At 30.1% G+C, this 22581-nt stretch overlaps 3 protein-coding genes across 5 annotated transcripts; all 3 read right to left on the bottom strand.

Annotated features, from left to right (window-relative positions):
* Window positions 1–707: 707 nt before the first annotated feature.
* On the bottom strand, window positions 708–6881 carry LOC112798020 (uncharacterized). 3 transcript variants are annotated; one of them, XM_072236232.1, is made up of 6 exons: window positions 6864–6881; window positions 5779–6323; window positions 5645–5689; window positions 5271–5561; window positions 4916–5082; window positions 708–1095 (listed from the first exon to the last, which is right to left on the bottom strand). In XM_072236232.1, the coding sequence occupies exons 2-6, from the start codon at window positions 6008–6010 to the stop codon at window positions 892–894; spliced, it is 939 nt and encodes a 312-aa protein (XP_072092333.1). In that variant the 5' UTR covers window positions 6011–6323; window positions 6864–6881; the 3' UTR covers window positions 708–891. The 3 variants fall into 3 exon arrangements, with proteins under 3 accessions (XP_072092333.1, XP_072092334.1, XP_025696951.1); XM_072236233.1 differs by lacking the exon at window positions 6864–6881 and adding an exon at window positions 6591–6803; XM_025841166.3 differs by lacking the exon at window positions 6864–6881 and having other exon boundaries at window positions 5779–6803.
* A 9055-nt stretch (window positions 6882–15936) lies between these two features.
* Window positions 15937–17251, bottom strand: LOC112798019 (allene oxide cyclase, chloroplastic-like). Its single transcript, XM_025841165.3, has 3 exons — window positions 16869–17251; window positions 16662–16783; window positions 15937–16568 (listed from the first exon to the last, which is right to left on the bottom strand). The coding sequence occupies exons 1-3, from the start codon at window positions 17116–17118 to the stop codon at window positions 16167–16169; spliced, it is 774 nt and encodes a 257-aa protein (XP_025696950.1). The 5' UTR covers window positions 17119–17251; the 3' UTR covers window positions 15937–16166.
* Window positions 17252–18425: 1174 nt separating this feature from the next.
* LOC112798018 (protein TAB2 homolog, chloroplastic-like) lies at window positions 18426–21542 on the bottom strand. Its single transcript, XM_025841164.3, has 5 exons — window positions 20931–21542; window positions 20415–20484; window positions 19424–19595; window positions 18877–19020; window positions 18426–18776 (listed from the first exon to the last, which is right to left on the bottom strand). Exons 1-5 carry the CDS (start codon window positions 21419–21421, stop codon window positions 18517–18519), a joined length of 1137 nt encoding a protein of 378 aa, XP_025696949.1. The 5' UTR covers window positions 21422–21542; the 3' UTR covers window positions 18426–18516.
* Between the last annotated feature and the right edge of the window lie 1039 nt (window positions 21543–22581).

Raw genomic sequence — 22581 nt, 5'->3', positions numbered from 1 at the left:
CCCATCATCAATCACATATACTATGCTGGGAGGATATTATTTGTTAGCGTAAAGAAGTGGAGAGAATTAATTGGAAAAAAAAAATAAAACATATTTTTTTTTAAAATACTATTTATACATCAAAATCAGCCATTAAAATCAGCTATTAATGTATTTTTGTATAAATATATGTATGATTTAATTTATTTTCAATGTGTATTTATATTTCAGTATGTATTTTATACCGGTGACTGACTTTAATAGCTAATTTTAATATATTTTAGTGTTTAAAAAGTGGAGTAGAATTGATTAATGTTGATTCAAATGTAAGATAAAAATAAAAAAATATTAGTTACGTAACATTTTTTAAATTAAAAGCTAAGTTACACGCACTCACTTTAATTTTCATTTAAATATCTAATTTTGAATAATGTGTATAAAATTAAGAAAATAATTAAGACTGAAGTACTAATTAAATTATCCGTTGGTAATAGTAATTTTCATTATTATTGATGAATTTTTGGGAAAAGATAATAATTTGTGCAAAAAAAATTATTAAAAGTAGACAATTAGTTAGTATAAAAAGAAATTAATTTGCAAACATTATATATTATTATTTGTTGAAAAAATGGCACAAATATTTAATTAACTATGCATTATTATATTACATAAATAATTATCCTTTATACTCACTTTTTAAAAAGTTATTTGAACAAACAAATTAAATCTGATTGAATGAGAGTGCCAAACTTTTTATATTTTAAGCATATAAAAATTAAACTCAACTTATAAGAGACTAGCTAATTCTAATTTTATCTAAACTAGTATATAGTTTAGATGTTTTTCAAATGAAAAACAAATTATGTCATCATCAATTACAATTATTTATTTATTTATTTATTTTATTTTATTTTAGCAACCTTTGAAGTGAATGAGAAAGATGCTATTTCTTCTTTGTTTTTCAGTGTCTCTCTGCCTATTCTTCCTCATCATCCAAGAAAAGCAACCACCTTGCCTTCTGCAAAGTTGTTCTTCATGTTTGCTCCAATCATTCTTTCCTCTTTGATGATGAACTGTTTCTTTTGTCTCCCATGTTTCTGTATCTTTCACTTCCACCTGCACATGCATTCATGCACACATCAATGTCATGCATGGTAGTGCATGTGATGCATATATATATGTTATTATGTGCTTATTCTCATAACCCATTTTTCTATCTTTTCAGAATATTGCTATATTAGGTAACATGAATCAACACTGGTCCATTATATTCATGTGTCATCTCTTGTTACAAGATATTCGTTTATGAATTATTTGCCATCAAAGTTACTGACCCACCAAAGGTTGAATATTTTTCCGAGTTCCAACATTCGGTAAACAATATTGTATTATTTATAAATTGGCATAAGTTACCTTGCTATATATATATATATATATATATATATATTTGATGATTTAATTTCGTAATGTCTTCTACCTTGTTTTTAGAGTTGTGAGATCTTAAGATTTCTAAATAATACTTTTAAAGCATTATGATAATAAAATATTATAATCAAGATATGTTACTCTCAACAACTATAACGTAACGTTTGGTGGAGAGACAGAGACGGAAAGACTGAAACTGAGAGACAGAAATTGAAATAAATTTTAGTATTTTGTTTGGTGTAGAGTGGGAGACAGAAATTGAAACAATAATAAAACTCTAATTTAATTTGTACAAAGGATAAAATTAGAATTAATTAATTGAAATGAGAATATTTTAGATATAAAATGTTATTAAAGTTTCAGTTTTTATCTCTAAAAATTTTAGTCTTCTGCGTCCCTACTTTTTGGAAGTACTGAAATACTGACATTTTAGGGACAAAGACAAAAGTTTTAGTACCAATCTCTAAACCAACAAATATGATATTGAGTCTTAGTCTCCCCGTCTTGTCTCAGTACCTCAAAACAAACACTACCTAAAGTACGGACACTTTGTTGAGTTGAGTTGTCGTGTCCGTGTATCACACTTTGATGAGTTGATGTGTCCATGTATCAGTTACATTCCGGACACGACACTCATCCACATTTATCCGACACACATGTCTATATCCAACCGTCTCTTAATAAAAAATAAAAAATTATTCATCAGAGGACGCACCTAAATACTATCACGTGTCAATGTGTCTTATCTTATTCTTAACATGTATTCTTAAAATAAATTTAGAAATAATATATATTATTATTTATTAAAACAAACAAATATTTTAAATATTTTATATAATTAAAATAAGATATTAAAAATAATTAAAAAATTAATTTATATTTTAATATCAATAAAATATTAAAATATCATTACTATTTATCTAAAAAATACTTTATATTTTATATATATGCGTATCCACGTATCTTATAAAATTTTAAAATTTGTATGTCGACGTATCCATATCGTATCGTATTCCGTATTCATGTACATCATAGCTCAACAATAATAAGAAGCAGCATAATTAAGGTATAGTAGCATTGGATAATTATGTAGTTTTATATATAATGTTATTTTTAAAATTTAAACCGACTTTAATAAATATCAATATCAAATAGATAATATATATATATATATATATATATATATATATATATATATATATATATATATATATTGCAAAAATGATAATAGTTAAGGCACTAATAAACATAATAAATAAAGAAATAGTGAAGACACTGCATGCATCAATCATTTTTTTTTCTCAAATATAATATCTATATGACTATATATAATGTTTTAATTTAAGCGCCAAATAGGGTATTTCCATCTAAAGTTTTGTTTGCATGTTAAGAAACAAGAATCCTCTCTGACGCAGATAGAGACATAAAGAGGAGCCCTACACTGTTGAATTTTTTTTATTTAGCTGTTTAAAAAAAAAAAAAAAAAAAAGAAGAAACTAACAATATGAATGATTAGCTCTTCTTCCCCACTCCTCTTTTGCGTCCAAATCAGCTTACGTATGGAATAATTCAATTCAATTTCAATCTCTAACAACTTTGGCTATATTATAAAACACTTTGGAAAAACTATATATTAATGTAACGCGTTATTATTAATAATAAAAATGTTATGAGAATTAAAAAAAATCAGTTATTATATATATGTTTTTAATAAAATTTTAATGTTTATTTTATTTGTTAATATATATTTTATATGACTGTGATGATTTATTGAGTATATATAATATGAGGCCAATTATATGGTGTCTATGAGTTTTTGTCTAAACTTTGCCTAACTTACTTTTTGTAGTAAGTTTTGATTTTTTAAAAATTATTTATTATTATATCTTTTAAAATAAATAATAATTTTTAATCTTTTTTAATAAATAGACACCACCTTTTACACACCATAGCATTCACCGTAATATGATTGTACTTTTAGTTACTGCACTAAAATAGTTTGAGAGCCACTATGCATTATCCTAAATTGAAGTACATTTTTCCATGGCAAATTTCTTCAATGGGATTATATTCTATGACCCTATTATTGCCATAATGCAAGAAAGTGTATGCTATATGATTTAGGCTCCTACCCTTGTAACTCTATACTAGTCCTTCACTCCTTTGTATTTTATCCCATGAAGGAATGTAGTTGCAAGAGTGAGTACACTGAGAATTTTGTTGAGTGTATAGCCTTTATAACAAAATTATGTACCTTGATTCCAGAATCTCTATTGGTTACATATGAGACAAAGAGAAAAGCTATATCTATATTGTTGCCATGTTTAAATCATTCAAGGGTCTGAACAAGTGGTGGGATTGAATTGTCATTTTTGGAATTTGCTTATCCAACTGTCTAACAATTCTATTAACATGTGATGGCCTTATCAGTTAAGGTGATATACATTTTAGTCTCTTAATCATAAACTTTGAATGTAAGTTTTAATGATGGGATTTTTTTAATTAAAGTATTGTATGTCCTTGAAAGATATTTTTCACAGTTTGAAAATAATCACTGATATAATTATCAGGTTAGGTTGCATACATTTCAATTTTGGATTGCAATTCTTTTCGAAACTCTGCGTTAACACATGATACTTGTGTATTGGACTGTCCTTAATTATAAATTATTTGAATTCTAATAATAGGAATTATAGTAAAGGAAGAAATCCTTGTCTAACTCATAAAAGAAGGTGAAAAAAGAAATTGAAGAAGGGAATAATTTGGTTTTTGCTTTGTGAGATGGCATTTTCAGTACCTGAAAATTGATTCCCAAAAACAAAGACAATTGCAACTGTATGTGTAGTAGAAAAGCAGGCTACTTGGGAGGGAAAGGCATGGAGGGACCAAAAAAAATAATAATAATAAAAAATATAAAAAAATGAGGGACATTAGCACATGAAACACTGAGGACCAAGATATCTATATCACTGTCCCACCATTGGAAGGTTATAATCTAATTATATGACAACCAGATTTGATTCTCTTATCTTGGGAAACTCACCCCCTTCCTCCTGCTTAGGCCTTAGGGTAGTTGCTCTTTCTTTTCTCTGTGTTTTTTTTTTTTTGAATAATTTTGAATGATTGATAATAATGATCCTGACTCATGTATCTGATTCTTTGGATACTTCCTCAGACAGGTTTTAAATTTGTCTTGCCAAAACAAAAGATAAAATTAAACAATTAAGTTTAACTACATTTGGAAATTAAATAGATTTTTTTTAATAATTTAATTTTTTTTGTATATTAATAGCTTAAACTATTTTTGTATAGATAATCAGTGAAATACCATAGTCTAATTAGTACCTTCATTGTTTAAAGTTTAAACAATAAAATACTCTTCACTAATGTCATTGCTAACTTAATGATCAAAGATAAAGGGAATCATAATCCTAAATTGTTTGAGCTGTTAATTGAAGTGTAATTAATGCAAAAAGAAATTCTGCTAAAACTTCATACCACATACACATACCTCTTCTTCAGATTTTGTTTTGGCATTTGAATTAGGTGAATCTGCAGCTCTATTTTTTGACCTTTCTATGATTGAAGGTGTTGAAGCAGGGCTAGGACTGCTTGAACTAAGATATTGAGGTGTGCTTTGAACACCAACATCTCTTGTCATTCCCTCTTTTTTCTTCTCTGCATAAAAAGATTAGATTCAGAGTTGAATTGTAAAGCAACTTCTTAAAAATAGGATACTAGGAGAATGCAAAAGAAAATTCATTCATGATTACTGAATAATTAGGCATTAGTTATTTGATTAGTCTATAAATAACAGCCTTAGCTATTGTAAACATTAGATGATTGTTGAATATTTGAATAGTGACCTGGAATGGGGTATTGAGGAGGAGCTGCTTCATCTTCTTCTATGAGACTAGATGGTTTGGCTTGAATATGTCTTGAAGAGGAATAAACTAGAGGAGCAGACATGGTGATTCTGTTTGTGAAACTTCTGAATGATCTTCCACTAAGAGTTTTTGCAGATAGACACTCCATTGGTACTTCTCCTGAGAGAGGGTTGCATATGTACTTTTCTGCTTCATTCCACTTTGAATTCAATGCAAACCCATCTGGGGATAAGCATTCCCAACTGTTATAGCTTGCTTTTGCTTGCAATGCTGCAATTAAACATATTCAAATTATTCAAAAGAAAAAAGAATAAAAATTCATAAGCATATGCATTATCATAATATGTTAATACCTTTAAGAGCAGTGGTGAATGAGTATGTTGAAGGGTCTATTTCATCTGCAACAAAAACATGGAGAATATATGTTTGTGAAACAAGAAATTTGAAATCATTATGAAAAAAAGAAAAGAAAAGAAAAGGAATATACCTTTTAAAGGGTATCCTGGTGAAGAAGCTGTGCTAGAAATGGTTATGTTTGATCTGAAAGACCTTGTGTCTTCTCTAAAGCTTCTCATGTATGATCCTGAATACCTTCTTGAGTTGGTGTTCTCTCTGCTGATGATTCTACCTTTCATTCCCCATTCTCTCAAATTGAACTCTGATTCATCATCTCTTCTCCTTGAAGTGCTATAAGGAGATGGTTCAGCAGTTGATGCCATGGAAACTATTACTTAGAATTTTCAGCAGAATATGATGAATATATGATCTTTGTTTTATTCTAAGTGTTCAATGAAGCCACTCCCACCATACTCAAACTTTGCATAGGTTTGAAAGTGGGTGGTGAAGGTGCAGACATGACTAAAAAGAAAAGAAAAAAAGTGAGTACTGAGGGAAGAAGCTTTTTGTCTTGTTAAGGTATAAGGTGGAATGTGGCTTTGGAATTAATACAAACACAAGGCATGCTAAATTCTGTGAAGAGTGTGTTTCTGTCTCTTGAAAAGTTTTGCTCTTTTGCTTTTTGAATCTCACAAGCTGCAAAAGACATGCAACAAGTGAACAAGTAATGCAATGAAAATTTATTATTTTTCACCCTTAAAAATTTTATTTATATGAATTTTTTTTGGCCTATGCATTAAATGCAGTGGACTGCCCCAGTAACTTTTCTTGTTCTTTGACCCCTAATATCCTAGGCCACTATATGAAGTTTTAATCTTCAAGTTTATCATGGGACACTCAAATATAAGTACAAGATTTTTATATGGTTTTTTGTTGAAGAAAGACAGAGAAATAATTGTGCACCTTTTTTTTCTTCTATCTCTAGTTCCATTAAATTTGGGTGATGTAATTCATGCCAAAAAAATCAAAAAATCATTCATTATATATATGATCTTTATCCTATCACAATCCATCCAGCACACAATCTATAACCTTATTCAAAGGAATCTTATTTCAAAGTAAGAAGTATCTATGACAAATTTATGAACTTTATAACATGCACTAATAAAACTTATTGTAACACATAAATTGCAGCTGGGAGAATTCTTTTGGTGGGGTCAAAATAATGAAACTCACTGTTTTGAATAGCATGGCCCAATCCTACTACTTTTATCTGCTTCTGTTCTGTATCTATGAAGTTTGGTCATTTTTGATGCAGCCAAATTGAGTGTTAGATTTATTACAAAAATCTACCAGCCACTTGAATTTAGGGAATTTTATATTTCATATCAGAAGTTAATTTCGTCACTTCTTTTCAACATGTTTATTGAAATAAATATATATAACAACTTAATTATTTATCTTAAGTAATATTTTGCATCATAGTCATAGATATATAAAATATACAATGACGTGTGCCTTATTAATATTATTCTTGTCTACATCAATATATATTATGGGGGTCTAGTATCCAAATATTTTAAAAGATCTGAATGTGATTAAGAAAAAAGTTTTTATATGCTATTATTGATTGATGGGTTATCTACTATATTAAATGTTGAATTGAAATTGCTTTTGGAGTAATAGATGTTTCAACTTCAATTTATTGTGAAAAATTGTTTCTTACAGCCTTAATTACTACACGAAATATATTATATATTCAGTAAATTTATTGAGGCCTACTATACATACAAGTCTTTTTGGCTTAGAAGTTATACAAGTTGGCCCAAGTCCAAAAAAAAAAAAACGCGCACCATTTCTTTAAAATCGAGCGTCCAACGCATGCGTTCATTATGCCGTACTCTTCTTCTTCTTCCTCAATCAAAACGCAAACTGTCAATATTCAAGCGACATTCGAAACAAACTATGATTATGAAGACACGTTCCAATTCCTCGCGAAGAGTAGAAGAAATCAAAAAGAAAAGATACAAATCTCCATAAAAAATCACCAGAAAAAATGAAGAAACATTATTCAAGGTACTGTTTTACTGTTCTTCTATATTTTTTTTCTAGATTGTCTCTGTCATGTGCCTCATCCTTAACCAGCAAAACATTAAAAGATTTCAAGAAGAAATATACTGTCTCTCCCGGGTGTATTTTTTAAATCCTTTGGGTGTATTTCTGTAACCGTTTGGGTGTATTTCTGTAATCCTTTCAGTAACCGTTTGGGTGTATTTCTGTAATTGTTTGGGTGTATTTATGTAATTATTTGGGTGTATTTCTGAAGTTCTATTATCTTCAAAACAATTTCAAAACTTGATTTCAAAAATCATGGAAAAAAAAACGAAGCAAGAAGGAGATCCAACAAATTTGGCAAGAAATTTGAAAAAAAAAACGAAATCTTTTGAAAGATGGAAGTTATATATTTACGCGTTAATTGATTTGAATTGATTTAAAAATCTATTAAAGAGGCACGTAACATAAACAACGCGTTTAATGGGTTTCGTTTTTTTCAGACTTATAAAGCTTGTAAGCGCAAAACACTTATATCCATACATTAATCCATATAATTAATGGTTACATTAGTCAAATGAATTTAATTAAAGTCATTACAAAATTACTGATCAAGCTATATATAATGCAGACACGTGGCATGTGTGACAAAATAATGTGTAGTAGTTAGAATGTCAGAGACATTTTTCAATAATGATTCATGGCTAAGATAAGAAAAACCTTCTTAATCAAAGAGAGCAGACATGAAGAAATCTGTACATTCTAACAGATTCCTTATTTTTGGTAAATAATAAAAAGAGCATTTAGTGATAATACCAAGCTAGCTTTAATGATGATGCTTCTTCGTGAAAGAGAAATCACATGAATCAGTGCATGGTTTATTATTCATTTTTACTCATTATTATTATTCCTTCTTTTTGTGAAACTTTGATGAGTTATATGTAGGCGTTAATTTATTAATAATGGAAACTAAAGCTTCTTAGTCAAAATGAATCATTATTGTACATGCAGGGTTTAATAACAACTAATTATGAACCTTCCTCATGAAAGCAGAGAGCAGACACAAAGGAAATAATAATAATAACTAATGAGATGCTAAAATCTATAAGATTTGGTTAAAGTTATGGTTACACTTAAAAAAAAAAAAAAAAAAAAAAAAAAAAAAAAAAAAAAAAAAAAAAAAAAAAAAATAATAATGTCTATTAAAGTTTGGTTATTAGGTTAGGTTACATTGAACTTAAACGGAAATTGGGTATGACACTTTTTGATTTGTTATTCGTGTATTAAACAGAGAGGATCACATTGCTATAGTGTTACATAATTATTAATAATACTTGAGAGATAATAAAAAAATCAGTTTAAATAGTCTAATTTTATTTTATTTAATATTTAGTAATAGTTAGAATAATTGTATAATTTTAGATGTAATAAATATATAATTATGAATATTATATGTATAAAATAATAAATATTATGTTATATAAAGTAACTACTTTAAATATTGTCTCTTAGCATTATTGAATTTAAATATCATACTTTATAACTATAGTAATCTATGATGTACAGAGACACGACACGAGACGCGAATTTTAAAATCTTACATGATACGGAGACATCGAGACACACATACATATAAAATATAAAGTATTTTTTAGATAAATTGTAATGATATTTTGATATTTTATTGATATTAAAATATAAATTAATTTTTTTTATTATTTTTAATATCTTATTTTAATTATATCAAGTATTTAAAATATTTTTTGTTTTAATAAATAATAATATATACTATATCTAAATTTATTTTAAGAATATCTGTTAAGAATAAGACTGGACACGCTGAAACGTGATGGTATTTAGGTGTGTCCAAGCATGTCCGGAAATTTTTTTTTTTATTTTTTATTAAGACACGGTTGGACACTGCAGACACGCGTGTCGGACGAGTGTCGGTGACGCGAGCACGATAACTCAGCGAAGTGTCCGTGCTTCATATATTAGTAATTATATATTGGTATATTTACTATTACGGTAATATTAAAGAGATAATATCTACTAAAATTATTTTATATAACATAATATTTTTAATTTTATACACATAATATTTATAATTATATATTTATTATATTTAAAATTGTACAATTATTTTAGCGATAATTAATAAATATTAAATAAAATTATTTAAGTCTGTTTGATGGGATGATTTTTTATTTTCTTTTAGAGTTCTGCTAGAGAGCCAATTAAACTGATTTTGGGGTTCACCAAGGATCGAACTCTTGATCTTTCGGATCTAGAGTTCTAATACCATGTCATGATACCACTCATACGGGTGAGCACGAGTCGGTTTGGTTCGGGTTCAAGGTGAAATTAGAACCGAACCGATCAAAATGTAATTGGTTCGATTTGGTTCGGATTTGTATTTTTTTGTGTATGTATCCGAATCAAACCAAACCGATTAAAAACGGATTGGTTCGGTTCGGGTAATTGGGTACCCGATGACTTTGAAATTCATAAAAAAACCAAATTTTATCTTAAAAATTCAACAAGTACAATAAACATATAACATCAATATAAATAATCTAAACATGTTAAACACCAAATACATTAAAAACTAAACTCATTAAAATCCAAACATATTAATAGTGAATAATCTCACTAAAAGCCACTAAAAACCATATATATTTTTTTATTTAGTTAATATATGATCGGGTTCACGAGTTGGTTCGGGTTCTGCACCTCCAGAACCGATACCCGAACCAATTATTAACAAAGGTCATTGGTTTGGTTCGAATTGGACCCGATTACCCGTTGGTTTCAGAACCAATTTAATTGGTTCGGTTCGGGTTCAGACAGGTAATCGGGTACCCGCTACCCGTGCTCACCCCTAACCACTCATCCCAAAAGCTTCAGCTAATGAAAAAAATAACACTAATAGTTATATCTTTAATACTCCCTAAACCTCTATTGTACACATTGTACAAATATTCTATTGGCTACTTATACTTTCCCTTCTTTTAAATATTATTGTTACTATTATATAGCAATGTTAGTTTTAACAAAAAGATGAATTGAAGCTTATGCTAAACTCTTATGATTTATTAACCCTAATGATGACTAATTAAAAGGCAAATTATATTGTTGTGGTTATTAGAAAAACAAATGATATGCATATATAATAAGATAATCACATTCCCTTGAAGTAATATTTAAAAAATATGTAGATACTATTAGATAATTTAATATATTTAATTAAATTTATTTTTATGTGAATACAATTTTATAGGAATAGTCACCATATTAATAATCTTTATAAGTTTCACATATATAGTATACATTACAATAAAAGAATGAGATTTTTTGTTTTTCCCTCCTTTATACTACTAGTGTTGAATAATGGGGATTGAATCTATATTCTGATTGTCACAAGTGTTGTTTCCCGTCCAAGTGGATTATGAGGACTAGATAGCAATAGGATGATGATGATATTATGGATTATGGTATTGAGTTTGTATAGTGTTGAGTTGTTTTCAATGTAGGCTGTAAATGTGTGCAAGAATATGAAGGGAATGGGATTGTATATGTGCATGTGCATGTGGATGTCACATTCTTATCTTGTTAATTCTATGAAAATGAGTGAAGGGTGTTTATGGGTCCCCCCTCACATTATGGAAGCCAAGAGAGATCATGGGTCCCACTAGCCTGGACCTCATCATAGCCGTCAGTTTTGTCTGATGTGTATGCATTGTTGACATCAACAAAGAGAAACCTTCATCAGATTTGGATTGGGGCCATCATTAGTTTCTCTTTAAATAATTGTTAAAAATAAATTAAATTTTATTTTATGTATATAATAATTTATTGATCAATAATAAATTTTTTAAGCGAAATTCTAATTCTTCACGACTAATCTTTAATATATCGAATTAAGAGATGCAGTAAAAAAAATAGACCTTCTCTTTTTGTTTACATTTACACTCTTTTGGGGTCCATCTACTTCATTTATTTTCCAAAGTTTTTTCAATTCTACTTCTCTATCATTCTTGCGTCTCCCACACGAATTTCCAATTGCCATATGCTTGTTTCCCCAAGACCTAAATCTCTCCATTCTTTCTTTCGGTAGTTTTAAATTAAGAATTTGAAAAAAAATTCTTTCAAAACCATACTTATTTACAGTTTTTCAAATAATTACAATACTAAAATAGAAAAAGTTTAAACTATAAGTTATTTGGTAGTAGCTATTAAATAATTTTTTATTTCTCATGATATTTTTTAGTTTGATAAGTTAAAAAATAATCTATTATAAATTTAATTTTTATTTAAAAATTTATTATTAACTAGTGAGTTATTGTATATATAAAATAGAATTTAACTTTTTAACACTTATTTGAACAGACAATTAAACTAACTAATCGATCAACTCAAATTGATCAGATAATATGTAAATTTATCTCTTTTGTAGTAGTAATTTTAATATTTTTTATTCTAAACTTTATTTAAAGAAATATCACTACAAAAAAAGTTTTCAAACAGTAATTAATTTTTACAACCGTTTGAATTTATGACAAAAACAATAGTAGTTAGTTAGATTGGAATTAGCAACCAATACTAAAACCATACTTTGGGAGTTTGGAGTTACTAAATCCGTAGTTAAATAAGAAATTCGCGACTAATTTAGCAATCAAAATAAAAAGTTAGCTATAGAGATTTTTTGAATTAAATTAGTTAGCTTTTTGATAATAAAATCAAAATACTAATAGCAAAGACTTGTTGAAAGAAAAAAAGAAAAAAAAAAAGTCAACGAACTATAACTCAAATAGTATAGTTTTCATTTTTTATCCAGAAATTTTAGATTCGAGTATCATTTTTAACTTAAAAAAAATAAATAAATAAAAAGAAAAAGAAAAACACTTGTGTCCCCCACTTTGAATTGTCATGTCTTTGTATGCCTAAACACTTGCCACTGCAATAAAGGTTTCCTCCTATCCATTGCTAATTATATTAAGGACTCTTTTGGGAAAGAACATCCATTACTCCAATTTCAGCCACAATGTAACCATTCATGAACATTGTTCACTGTCTTCCGTTACTTTTAAGACTTAGTACATGCTTGCTGCGGTAAGAAATAAAAATCATTTGGATACCAAAATCGATAATATTTAAATTCGGTAGATTTATTCTATGAATAAGTGTATTGTACTTTTTAATATGCATCTTCTCTATAAATTTAGGAAGAGTCTTTATTCTTTTTCAGAAATGCTATTTGTACACTAAAATCAGCCACTAATATATTTGTATATAAATATATGTGTGGTTTAATTTATTTTCAATATATATTTATATTCTAGCATGTATTTTATACTTGTGGCTGATTTTGATGTATACGTAGCATAATCCTATTTTTTTACTTGATTCTATTATTCACCAAAGAAATTCACCAATTCTACTCATAATTTGGGTTACTAATATTCTCATTTTGCATCCTTATATCAATTTAAAAAAAAAATACCTGTAACTTAATTACTAATAAAAATAACAAATTAATTAGGTGCCAAAATGAACCAAATTATGCTTCTTAGTTCTTACCCCTCTATAGTTCAATGGAACAAATTATTGCATACCCTTAACACATTAACTATGTTAGCTCTGAAAAGGAGCATGAACAAAATATGTAGCCAACAGAACTAGAATGAGGAAAATGAAGTGAACTTTTTGTGTTGGTCATAGAATTATTGAAATGATGCATCTTTTCAAAGGAGAGGCATGCAAACATAGATTCTCCATTGACAATAATTGTCATCATTTGTCAAGTCAACAGAATTGAAAAGTAACAGCATCCTAGGCAGAATCATAATCAGCAGTGATTATACCAAATACTACTATTTAACTTAATTATAGCATTCACATAATGTTACTTATAGTATAGGTACCTTATTACTCAACAAAATATAATTCCTTTTGCAAGTTAATGCAGAGAAAAAAAAATAGAAGGATCCAATTGCAATTTATAAGACTTTATTTTGAACACAGTTCACCTTTGTGTCTTTTCTATCAATCAAGATTCACCTGCCACAATAATTAAAAGAAGAAGAGAGGGTCTCTAGACATAATCATCAGATTCTGCATTCTATACACATTCAAGAGACTTTACATATCCCAAGTAGCCTCATACATATATACCAAAATAATCTTCATATTTGCAATTAGCAGGGCCAAGGCAGAAGCAATAACTTGAACTTCAAAATAAGACCAACATGAATAAAAGTTGAATTTGAATTTGAAGCTACTTATAGAAAAGAATTTGAATAACTGAAATACAGAGAAGATTTAACTTAGATGATGCAGAAAAAGTATTCATTGTAGAGAAAGAAACTCACTAAAAAGGTGTTCAAAGATCCTTAATTTGTATTAAGAGAAGAAATGAAATTAAATGCTTTCCAAGTTATAAAGCAGCTTCTAAATAAGAAAAGAAGTGAACTCAAATGCTCCATTGAGAAGTAATAATTGGACATTGGCTATAACTAGAAGTATGTAACTATATATATGTTTCCATATACCAATGGAGATCTGTGGTTAAGAAATTTTATCATAATATTCTTTATGCTTAGAATTGACATTGACATTCATTGTATGTGAAATGTATGACCAAAAACAAATGAAGACATTGAATTGATTAAGCACTCAAATGTTGCAGGTAATCATCAATTCCAATTCAAAAGCAACTGAGGAATGTGAACTCTATTTTTGTACAGGCTAAGTTTAATGTTAGAGGAACATTCACTAGAACATTACATCAGCAAAAACAAACTACAATTCCTGTTTTAATCTCCCTAGCATAGAAAAACAACACAAATTGAGGAATGACTATAATTTGCTTTCAAAAGTCAACTAGCACAAAGAAAAAGGTTACCATTTAATGCTGCATTTGCTTTTTTTTTTATTCTATTGTTGGGTTGGTGACAAAATCAGGTAGATCATGCACTTATGACAAAGTATTATATATCTTTCCCTTATGGATTGGACCATGTTGTGATGAGAATTGAGAATCAATGGCAACAATAAGCTCAAGAGTTATACATCAGATCAGAACACAGAGGAACAAAAAAGCTTACCATAAAGCAGCCTATTATTGTTGTTGGTGTTACTACTCCTCAGTCCTCACTAGTGTCATTGATTCCCATGACAACATGGTCAAGCCAACAAGGGGTTTCAGATTCAGTGTGCAGTGCTGAAAAGAATGGTCCATGCCATGAGTTGATGAGACAATAATACACACATCACTGTCATTTATTATAGAACAGACTATTATTAATTAATGATTCATCAAATGTTGGTTTTTGACTGTTGTGAATGGTCTCAGATCAGATGCAGTACACTTACTATGTTTGATTGGTACAACCATTTTGTTTGATCTACCCTATAAAAGAAAGAAAACATTACAGATTGTACTGATCCTGTGTACTGGAATCATGTGCTATACTCCCTTAAAAAATTTTACCAAATTTTAAAATATTCTACTATTCATGTTAGTTGACATATTTGACATCTATATATCTCGGAAGAAGGGTGCATTTTTTTGTAGGAGAGAAAATGCTCTTGCTTTACCCAACAATAGGGTGAAATTTCAGATAAAAGAATGCATTTTTTAGTGAATGAATTCTATCTTAAACATGTTATTCTAGCATATGAGCAGTTGAGCACACTGCAGCTTATGATGCATGATAATAATAATGCAAATTGCAAAATAAATATCAGCAGGCATAATTTATCAAGATAAAGTGATAAACAGAAGCTTGATATTTTTAATTTTTGGTCCCAAGATAGAATTATATTGGCCCAGCTCTTTCCCCCCCTTTTTTGGTCTAAAGCCTATCTGTTTTTTCACATGTGAAAATATGTGCATTTCCAATGTAGCATCAATTTCTTAAATGGGTTTGGTCTCATTTCCCATATAAGTCCTAACTGGACATCTTTACAAAATGTGACATAAAAAAGAAACCTGATATCATGACTATTATTGGAAATTTTCATGTCACAGGTTGTTTTATCCATCAGCATGCACAACCCAGTTACTAGTCCACTAAGAATGTCATCACTATAATTCCATCCAAATAATCTAATTTTATTTATTTATTTGTGTCAACATCCAAATAAGCCTTTAAGCTACCCATGATTTAACAATTACATAAAAGTAAACCTTATTTGTGGTCAACTCTTCATAGCTTTATGATAATAAACAAAAGATAAACTCAACAGTGTCACATAACAATTATCAACATCACATGGAAGAACTTTCAATATAAAATTCCCTCAACAAAATATTAACTAAAAACAAAAGCATTTCTGATCAATTTCTTATCAAAAAGAGTTCCAAATGATCAAGCTTTTCATCATAACCACCATCCACCAACTACATACTAAAATCATTATTAAATCTACCACAAAAAAAAAAAAAAAATCATAGCCGCCTCACTTATTATTCAATAACTGTAATCAGTCAGTAAAACCAGGAACTGTAGCATGTGACTCAAGATTCTTAGCAGCATCAGAGGCCTGAACAGAAGGGTTAGGCTCAACAGTTTCAACAATAAGCTCCTTTGGCAAATCCTTAATACCCTTAAGATAGAAAGTGTACAAGATCTTAAAAGGGTACATAATTTGATGAAGCTTGACTTGCCCTGAAACACCTTCAAAGATTCCAGAACCACCTGTGACAGCAAGGTATGTGTCTTCATAGGTCAAGTATGGACCCTGAACAGCAATGTGGCCATAGTCACCAAAGTAGAAACTGTATATTGCTTCATAACGATCACCACCTTTCTCTGCTTTGTTTTGGATCAAAATGCAGATACCTGCTGTTATGCCTATGCGCTTTTGAAGGTCTCCAGTATACAACTGCATAATAATATAATTGAAAAGATTGTAATATGAATAATCATATGATGATGTTTGATCACTAACATAATTCAATCATAAAAAATAAATTACCTTGTTAGTGAAGGGTACAAGATCACCAAGGGAATTCACAGTTTTCTGGCTCAATCTAAGGTAAATGGGGCTTCCACGGTCACGTTCATTGATCTCATAAACACTCAGTTCTTGAACCCTCTCTACATAACATTGTGCACAATAAACATAAACATCATATGACATAAATAAAACAAATGAAATTAAAAACAAGATCTATGTATGTACCTGCAGCTTCAGATGACTCAGCCTGGCTCTTGCAAGAGAATGATTTCTTAGGAACTGAAGTGAAGTAGGAAGAGTGTGGCAAAGTGGAGTTAAGCTTGAGGCTTCTAGTGATTGATGTGTTTGATGATGAAGTGAATGGTAAGAGTGATGATTTGGTAGGTGGGGCTGTGAAAATTGATCTTGATGATGTGTTAGCAGGCCTAATAGAAGAAGCAGGGATTGTTCTCAAAGCATAGCTTGATGAGGCCATGATCAATGATATTGCTAATAATCTTATGAAACTTAAATATATAGAGATATTGGTATTGGTATAACACAAAAGTTGGTGACTTAATGTGATGAAAAAGGGTTGGCAAATGGTGGTTTTATATATAGGGAATAATAGCATAAGAAGTTAGGACAATGAAATTTGAATGTAGTGTGTGAACTTGTATTGGCTTACCGGCTAAATAGGTGGACGGTGGTAGGAATATGAACCATGTGATGGAAATTGTGGAATGTAAAAGAACCATTATTTTGATGAGGGTCAAATAGTCAATGATGGCTAGAGGCAAAAGTGGACGGTACAATAAATAGTGCCTCATTTTCTTTTGTTGGGAGTTTGCTACTTTTTGTTTTGGTGATGAGGGAGGAAACAAAATACTAACAATTATCACACTAGATTCCAATTCAGGTGTTATTTATTCATTTATTTTAAGCCCACGAGCTTTTGATCCTTTTTTATTCAAACAATTGACTAATGCTGTAATGCATACACATCTGCACAAACAATAGTATTAAAAGATTGAAGTTGTTTTAACTTCAATTAATTAAGCTCATCCATTAAATCATGTACTGCATTATTTTGTGTTATTGATATTAAATGTCATTACTGTTCTTTCTTATTGTTGAGTGCATTTTTATAGGTTTTAAGTCATCAATTCATTATTGTTGCTCAATAGTGGAAGATTTTAGTGTGGGCAACTTTGTAAGCAAGTGCTGCATTATAACACAAGATACATATATGAATGATCACAAAGAGAAATGAAGAGAGAATCAAAATTGTCCACTAACAATGGTTGAATTTGAAATTTTATAGTGTAATGTGCTTGTGTTCATGCTTTAAAGAATTTATATACTAGCTATTGGTTTATTTTATATACAGGTTGTCTGCACCTTTTCATAGTAGTCTAGTTTCATCTTTGTTTATTAATGAACATGCTTTCTTTGAGAAAAAAAAAAAAAACACTATGCATATACTCTTGTAACAAATATCATTTTGACTTCAGTATTGTTAGCAACCAAATTTATTTTCTTTGTTAATATATAATTAATTAATAACAATTTATTTTTATTCCAATGTTAGAGGTGTTTGGTGTGGTGCTTTTGAAAATATAAAAAACATAAACCCATAAAGCTCCATGTCAACATCAAAATATGATTAGCCAACTAATGTAAGGCACACCTATGCTAGGCTTGAAAGTTGAAACATCAGTTAGTTCAAATTCTTTAGGCTTTAAATTATTTACAGAAATGGTAAAATCTACAGAGGTTGAGAATGGGAGAACTGCCATAAGATGAGGAACAAGCTTATGAAATCTAATCATTTCTATGATAATAATGTTTTGTTACACTGAATATTCAACCATAATAATCATTATTTGTAAGATTATACAGGTGGAGGAGGCAAATCAAGCAAAAGCCAGAAACCAATACAATCTTCAGAATCTAAATCTTCTTGGATGGCAAGAAAATGCAGACCCCCACAAGCTTTCTTTGCTGCTTCCCAAGCTTCAGCTTCACTAGTTGTCACTGGAGTCTTCTTATAGGTGGCGTATACATACCTAGTCGAAATTCCAACTGAAAGAATAAGGCTCGCGCGAGCAGTGTCTGCTTCTACGGCACAGATCTCCAATCCATTCATCCAAGCTGTGCCACCAAATGATCATAATTCATAAGAATGATGTGGAAGAAAATTCTACTGCTTTCTTTGGGAGGATAAAATGAATGATGATTTGCAGTTATATACCTGCTAATGCTGTAGATCGAGAAGATGCAACAGCAAGCCCAGGGATCAATGTCTTGTCATCAATTTCGATACCCAATAAATCAAGATCAAGCCCAGCGCCAAACACAAATTTTGTCTCTAAGGATGAAACCTCCTCTCGAACAGCTTAAGAATGGATTATTGGAAGTTAGAGAGGTATGGTATGCCATATGAAGATAACTCAAAATACTAAAGCATGAAATTCAGATTTCTAAAAGTAAGGAGAAAAAGCTTTAAGCCCTTGTAAAATGCAAGCAATATAATCCATGTAATATAGATATGATCCATAACTCAAATTGGTGTAAGGAAATTGATGATTAAAAGGTAAAAGTAAGGTCTATTTGATTTCTATTTCCATTTTCTGTTTTCTTGTTTATGAAATGGAAGCAAAACTTAGTATTATATTATTTTCACTATTTTTAATTTAGGATACTAAAAATGAAGACACAAACTAAACACAGCCTAGCCTAAGGGTATCGTATGTCGAGCAATTGCGAATTAAATGACATGCGAGCTGTGGCCAATTTACCTGAGTAAGGTAATTGAACAAATGCCCATCTTTCCCCAAACAAATTCTCTGGAAGTTCTGTTGGGAAAGGATTATCTAGGGCCAAAAGAGGCTTGGATCCTTGTTGAAATCCAGGATGCCGCATATATACAGTCTCATAGCGCTCTTCTAGCCATAGAAGTAATGACAAACACTGAAAGGGATCATATGAATCACATTAAGTACACAAAATTGATGTGTGAACTCAATGAATCATTATCAAAATAAGATTCTAAATATACCAGGAAGTTCTATTTCCTCATTTTAAGCACACAGATAATAGAGGTATTTCACCCTACACACAATAGCCAAGAGGTGCCATTAATTTGGGAAACTTATGTACAGACCTAATTTGTCGAGTATTTGAACCACTTAAATCAATAATCAATCACCAATCAGGGGAGTAGGAGATAATATTATAATAATGTATCTTGAAAAATTTAGACATCTAATGAAATTCATGAAGATCCTTAATACTCAATATTTTAGTCTAGTGCAACAAGAACAAGCTAACTCTTGAAACATTCCAAAACTGCTTTACAATTCTTATTACCTCATTGAGACACTCTTAAATTAGTTTCCTGAAGCACTGAGTTCACTACCAAGCAAATTGTACTAATCGAACTAACCTTCTGCAGCTTTGGAAAACTTTCTAATCCAGCATGTAATAAGTTATGACCTAGCTGAGAATGGTTTACAATTTTTCGGATTAAATACAAATTTATATACTACTAATAAAGTCCAAATGTAAATAACTGATATCAAGTGATTGCAATTGCATTAACTCTTTACTAACTACTTATTCCCATTGATAAGTTAATTGGAGTATATAGTCACACAATGATGCAGCGAATGTTTGAGAACGTTCTTGAATGTACCTAAAGGAAAGGCAAAGAAATTGGCAAAACCTATAGTTTTCTGCTGAGCAGTTAAACTAGCAAAGCCATATTAAAAAAATAAATATCATACACACCCGTTTACTTGGAGTAGCTTTTATGTTGAGCTCCTTGGATGCTTTTGTAATAATTGTCTGCATCTGTGACCTACAAAGTAACAACAAAAGTAATCAACATTCCATACTATTACAGTATTACTGTATACTATGAACACCAAGTAAAAGAATATTCTTGTACAAAAGTGCCTGTAAATCTAGATAGAATAGAATGCCATGCTCTGTTTATCTAATTTTAGTCTCCTCTAATTGCTGAAGAAATTTGACAGCTGAAGTCACTAGCTAAGGCCTAAGGGAACATTTGCTTATGAACATTACGGGTGATTTTCTTTTTCCCTTCTTTGCTTTTACAAAATTTCCATATCTCAGCTTCTACTCACAAGCTAAAAAACTCAGCTTTTGGCACAAAAAAGTAACTTAGGTGATAAACGAATATTTTATTTTATTAATTTATATTTTCAGCTGCCAAACCTAATGAGACAATTGTACAAACACACAGAATGCATAAACTTCAAACTTAAAACCGAAATTAAGTACCTGAAGAAGCGAATTTTTTCAGGCAAAGGGACACCCAACTCCTCCGAAATAGTGACAATAGCGTCCTTAAGCGTGATGCTATTAATGACATTGTTGGGAAAATACTTAGTGTACTGCAAAGAAAGCGAGTTGTCACACACAACCAGCTCCCAAAGCTTCTTCCCTCTAACATCAAGAATGGGCCTTGAGCAGAAATCGAGTTCCCAGTCAGTTATGGACTCAGGGTCAGTTTCAGGGTCAAGATAGCACATTTCCGCAGTTGGGTCATCGTCTTCATCTTCAAAATCCTTCTTTTCTTCCTCCTCTTTCTCCTTCTGGATCGACACGGAGCTCTCAGACACCGATGAACATGTACGGAAATGGCGGAGTAGTGGGAGGTTTTTGTTTGAGGGAGTGATTAAAGATATTCTAACAGGTTTTGATGGGTTTATAGTGAAGTGTTTGGGCTTTGGGGTTCTAACTGTGGCGTGGTTGAAGCTCAGAGTTGCCATGGCTTCAACTCTGTTTAACTGATCAGAGAGTTTGTTGTTCTGAGGTAGTTATCCTCTGCCACATGTTTCGGTTAATGTTCATGATAATGATCATATTCGGTTTTTTTTTTTTTTGCGCCTCTGTTGTTGTTGGGCTTATTTGGGCCCATTTAACACCCAAATTAGTTGGGCTATTCAAAGAAAGCTGTATGAGGCCCAATTTAGTGGCCCAAACTTGTAGTTTAGACTTTAGACCCAATTCTTGACCAAAAAAGGACTTTTAAGAGTTTAGACCCAATTCTCAATCTTATGAATATTATTCTGACAGAAGAAAAAAAGTTATTCGTATTAAAAAAAAAAAGATTATCCTTGTCATAGATGCCTAGATGCACCAATAATATCTCTTCTTAATCTTAGATGCAATCAATTAATAAATGTGAAGCAATACATATGATATGCTCAAACATTCTGCTGCTGCATACTGCATATAGTTCCAATAAGTTGCAGCCAAACACACACACCATATCTACAAGTGGTGGTGGCGCCGCCCATCAACTTCAGGTAACAGCCAAATAAAAGTTACAAAACCAACAGTTACTTGAACTTCCTAATTATTGCTCACTGCAACAATAACAACAGTATCCATTATTTAAACAATTATTTTTTTAGAAAAATATTAATTTTTTTTAACCATGACTCTTAAATTTTAGTATTTTATGGTTAAAATAATTAATTTGAGTTAGTGAAGTGATTAACTCATTTGTTCGTTTAAGTAAATCTTGGAATTCGACTATTGTCTTGAGTATCATCCAGTAAGATAGGTTGCGTTTGGTTTTGGGAATAGGAAAAGTTAAGATACTGAAAGGATAGAGACAAAATAAACTAGTGTTTTTGTATTTTGTTTGGTAATAAACTTGAAGAAATTATGAAAGTCTAATTTATTTTCATTTTTTATTAAAAAAATTGGAAAAGAATATAATAATAAAAAAATAATAAAAATAATGAAAGAAAAAATAAAAAATAAGTTATATCTATTGTTAGTGTCTCTGTATTCTTCCTCTTATAATGGACACAAAATACATTAATTCAACATTTCTGTGTTTTTATATGTCCCATGCCCGTAAATAAACGTTACCTTACTGATCGATAAATTCTTAAATGGAGCTCAAATTCACGTGGGA

The sequence above is a fragment of the Arachis hypogaea genome, chromosome 4 (assembly GCF_003086295.3).
Source record: "Arachis hypogaea cultivar Tifrunner chromosome 4, arahy.Tifrunner.gnm2.J5K5, whole genome shotgun sequence".
Taxonomy (NCBI): domain Eukaryota; kingdom Viridiplantae; phylum Streptophyta; class Magnoliopsida; order Fabales; family Fabaceae; genus Arachis; species Arachis hypogaea.
The sequence above is the reverse complement of the archived record's forward strand: the minus strand, read 5'-3'. Positions and strand labels throughout refer to the sequence as shown.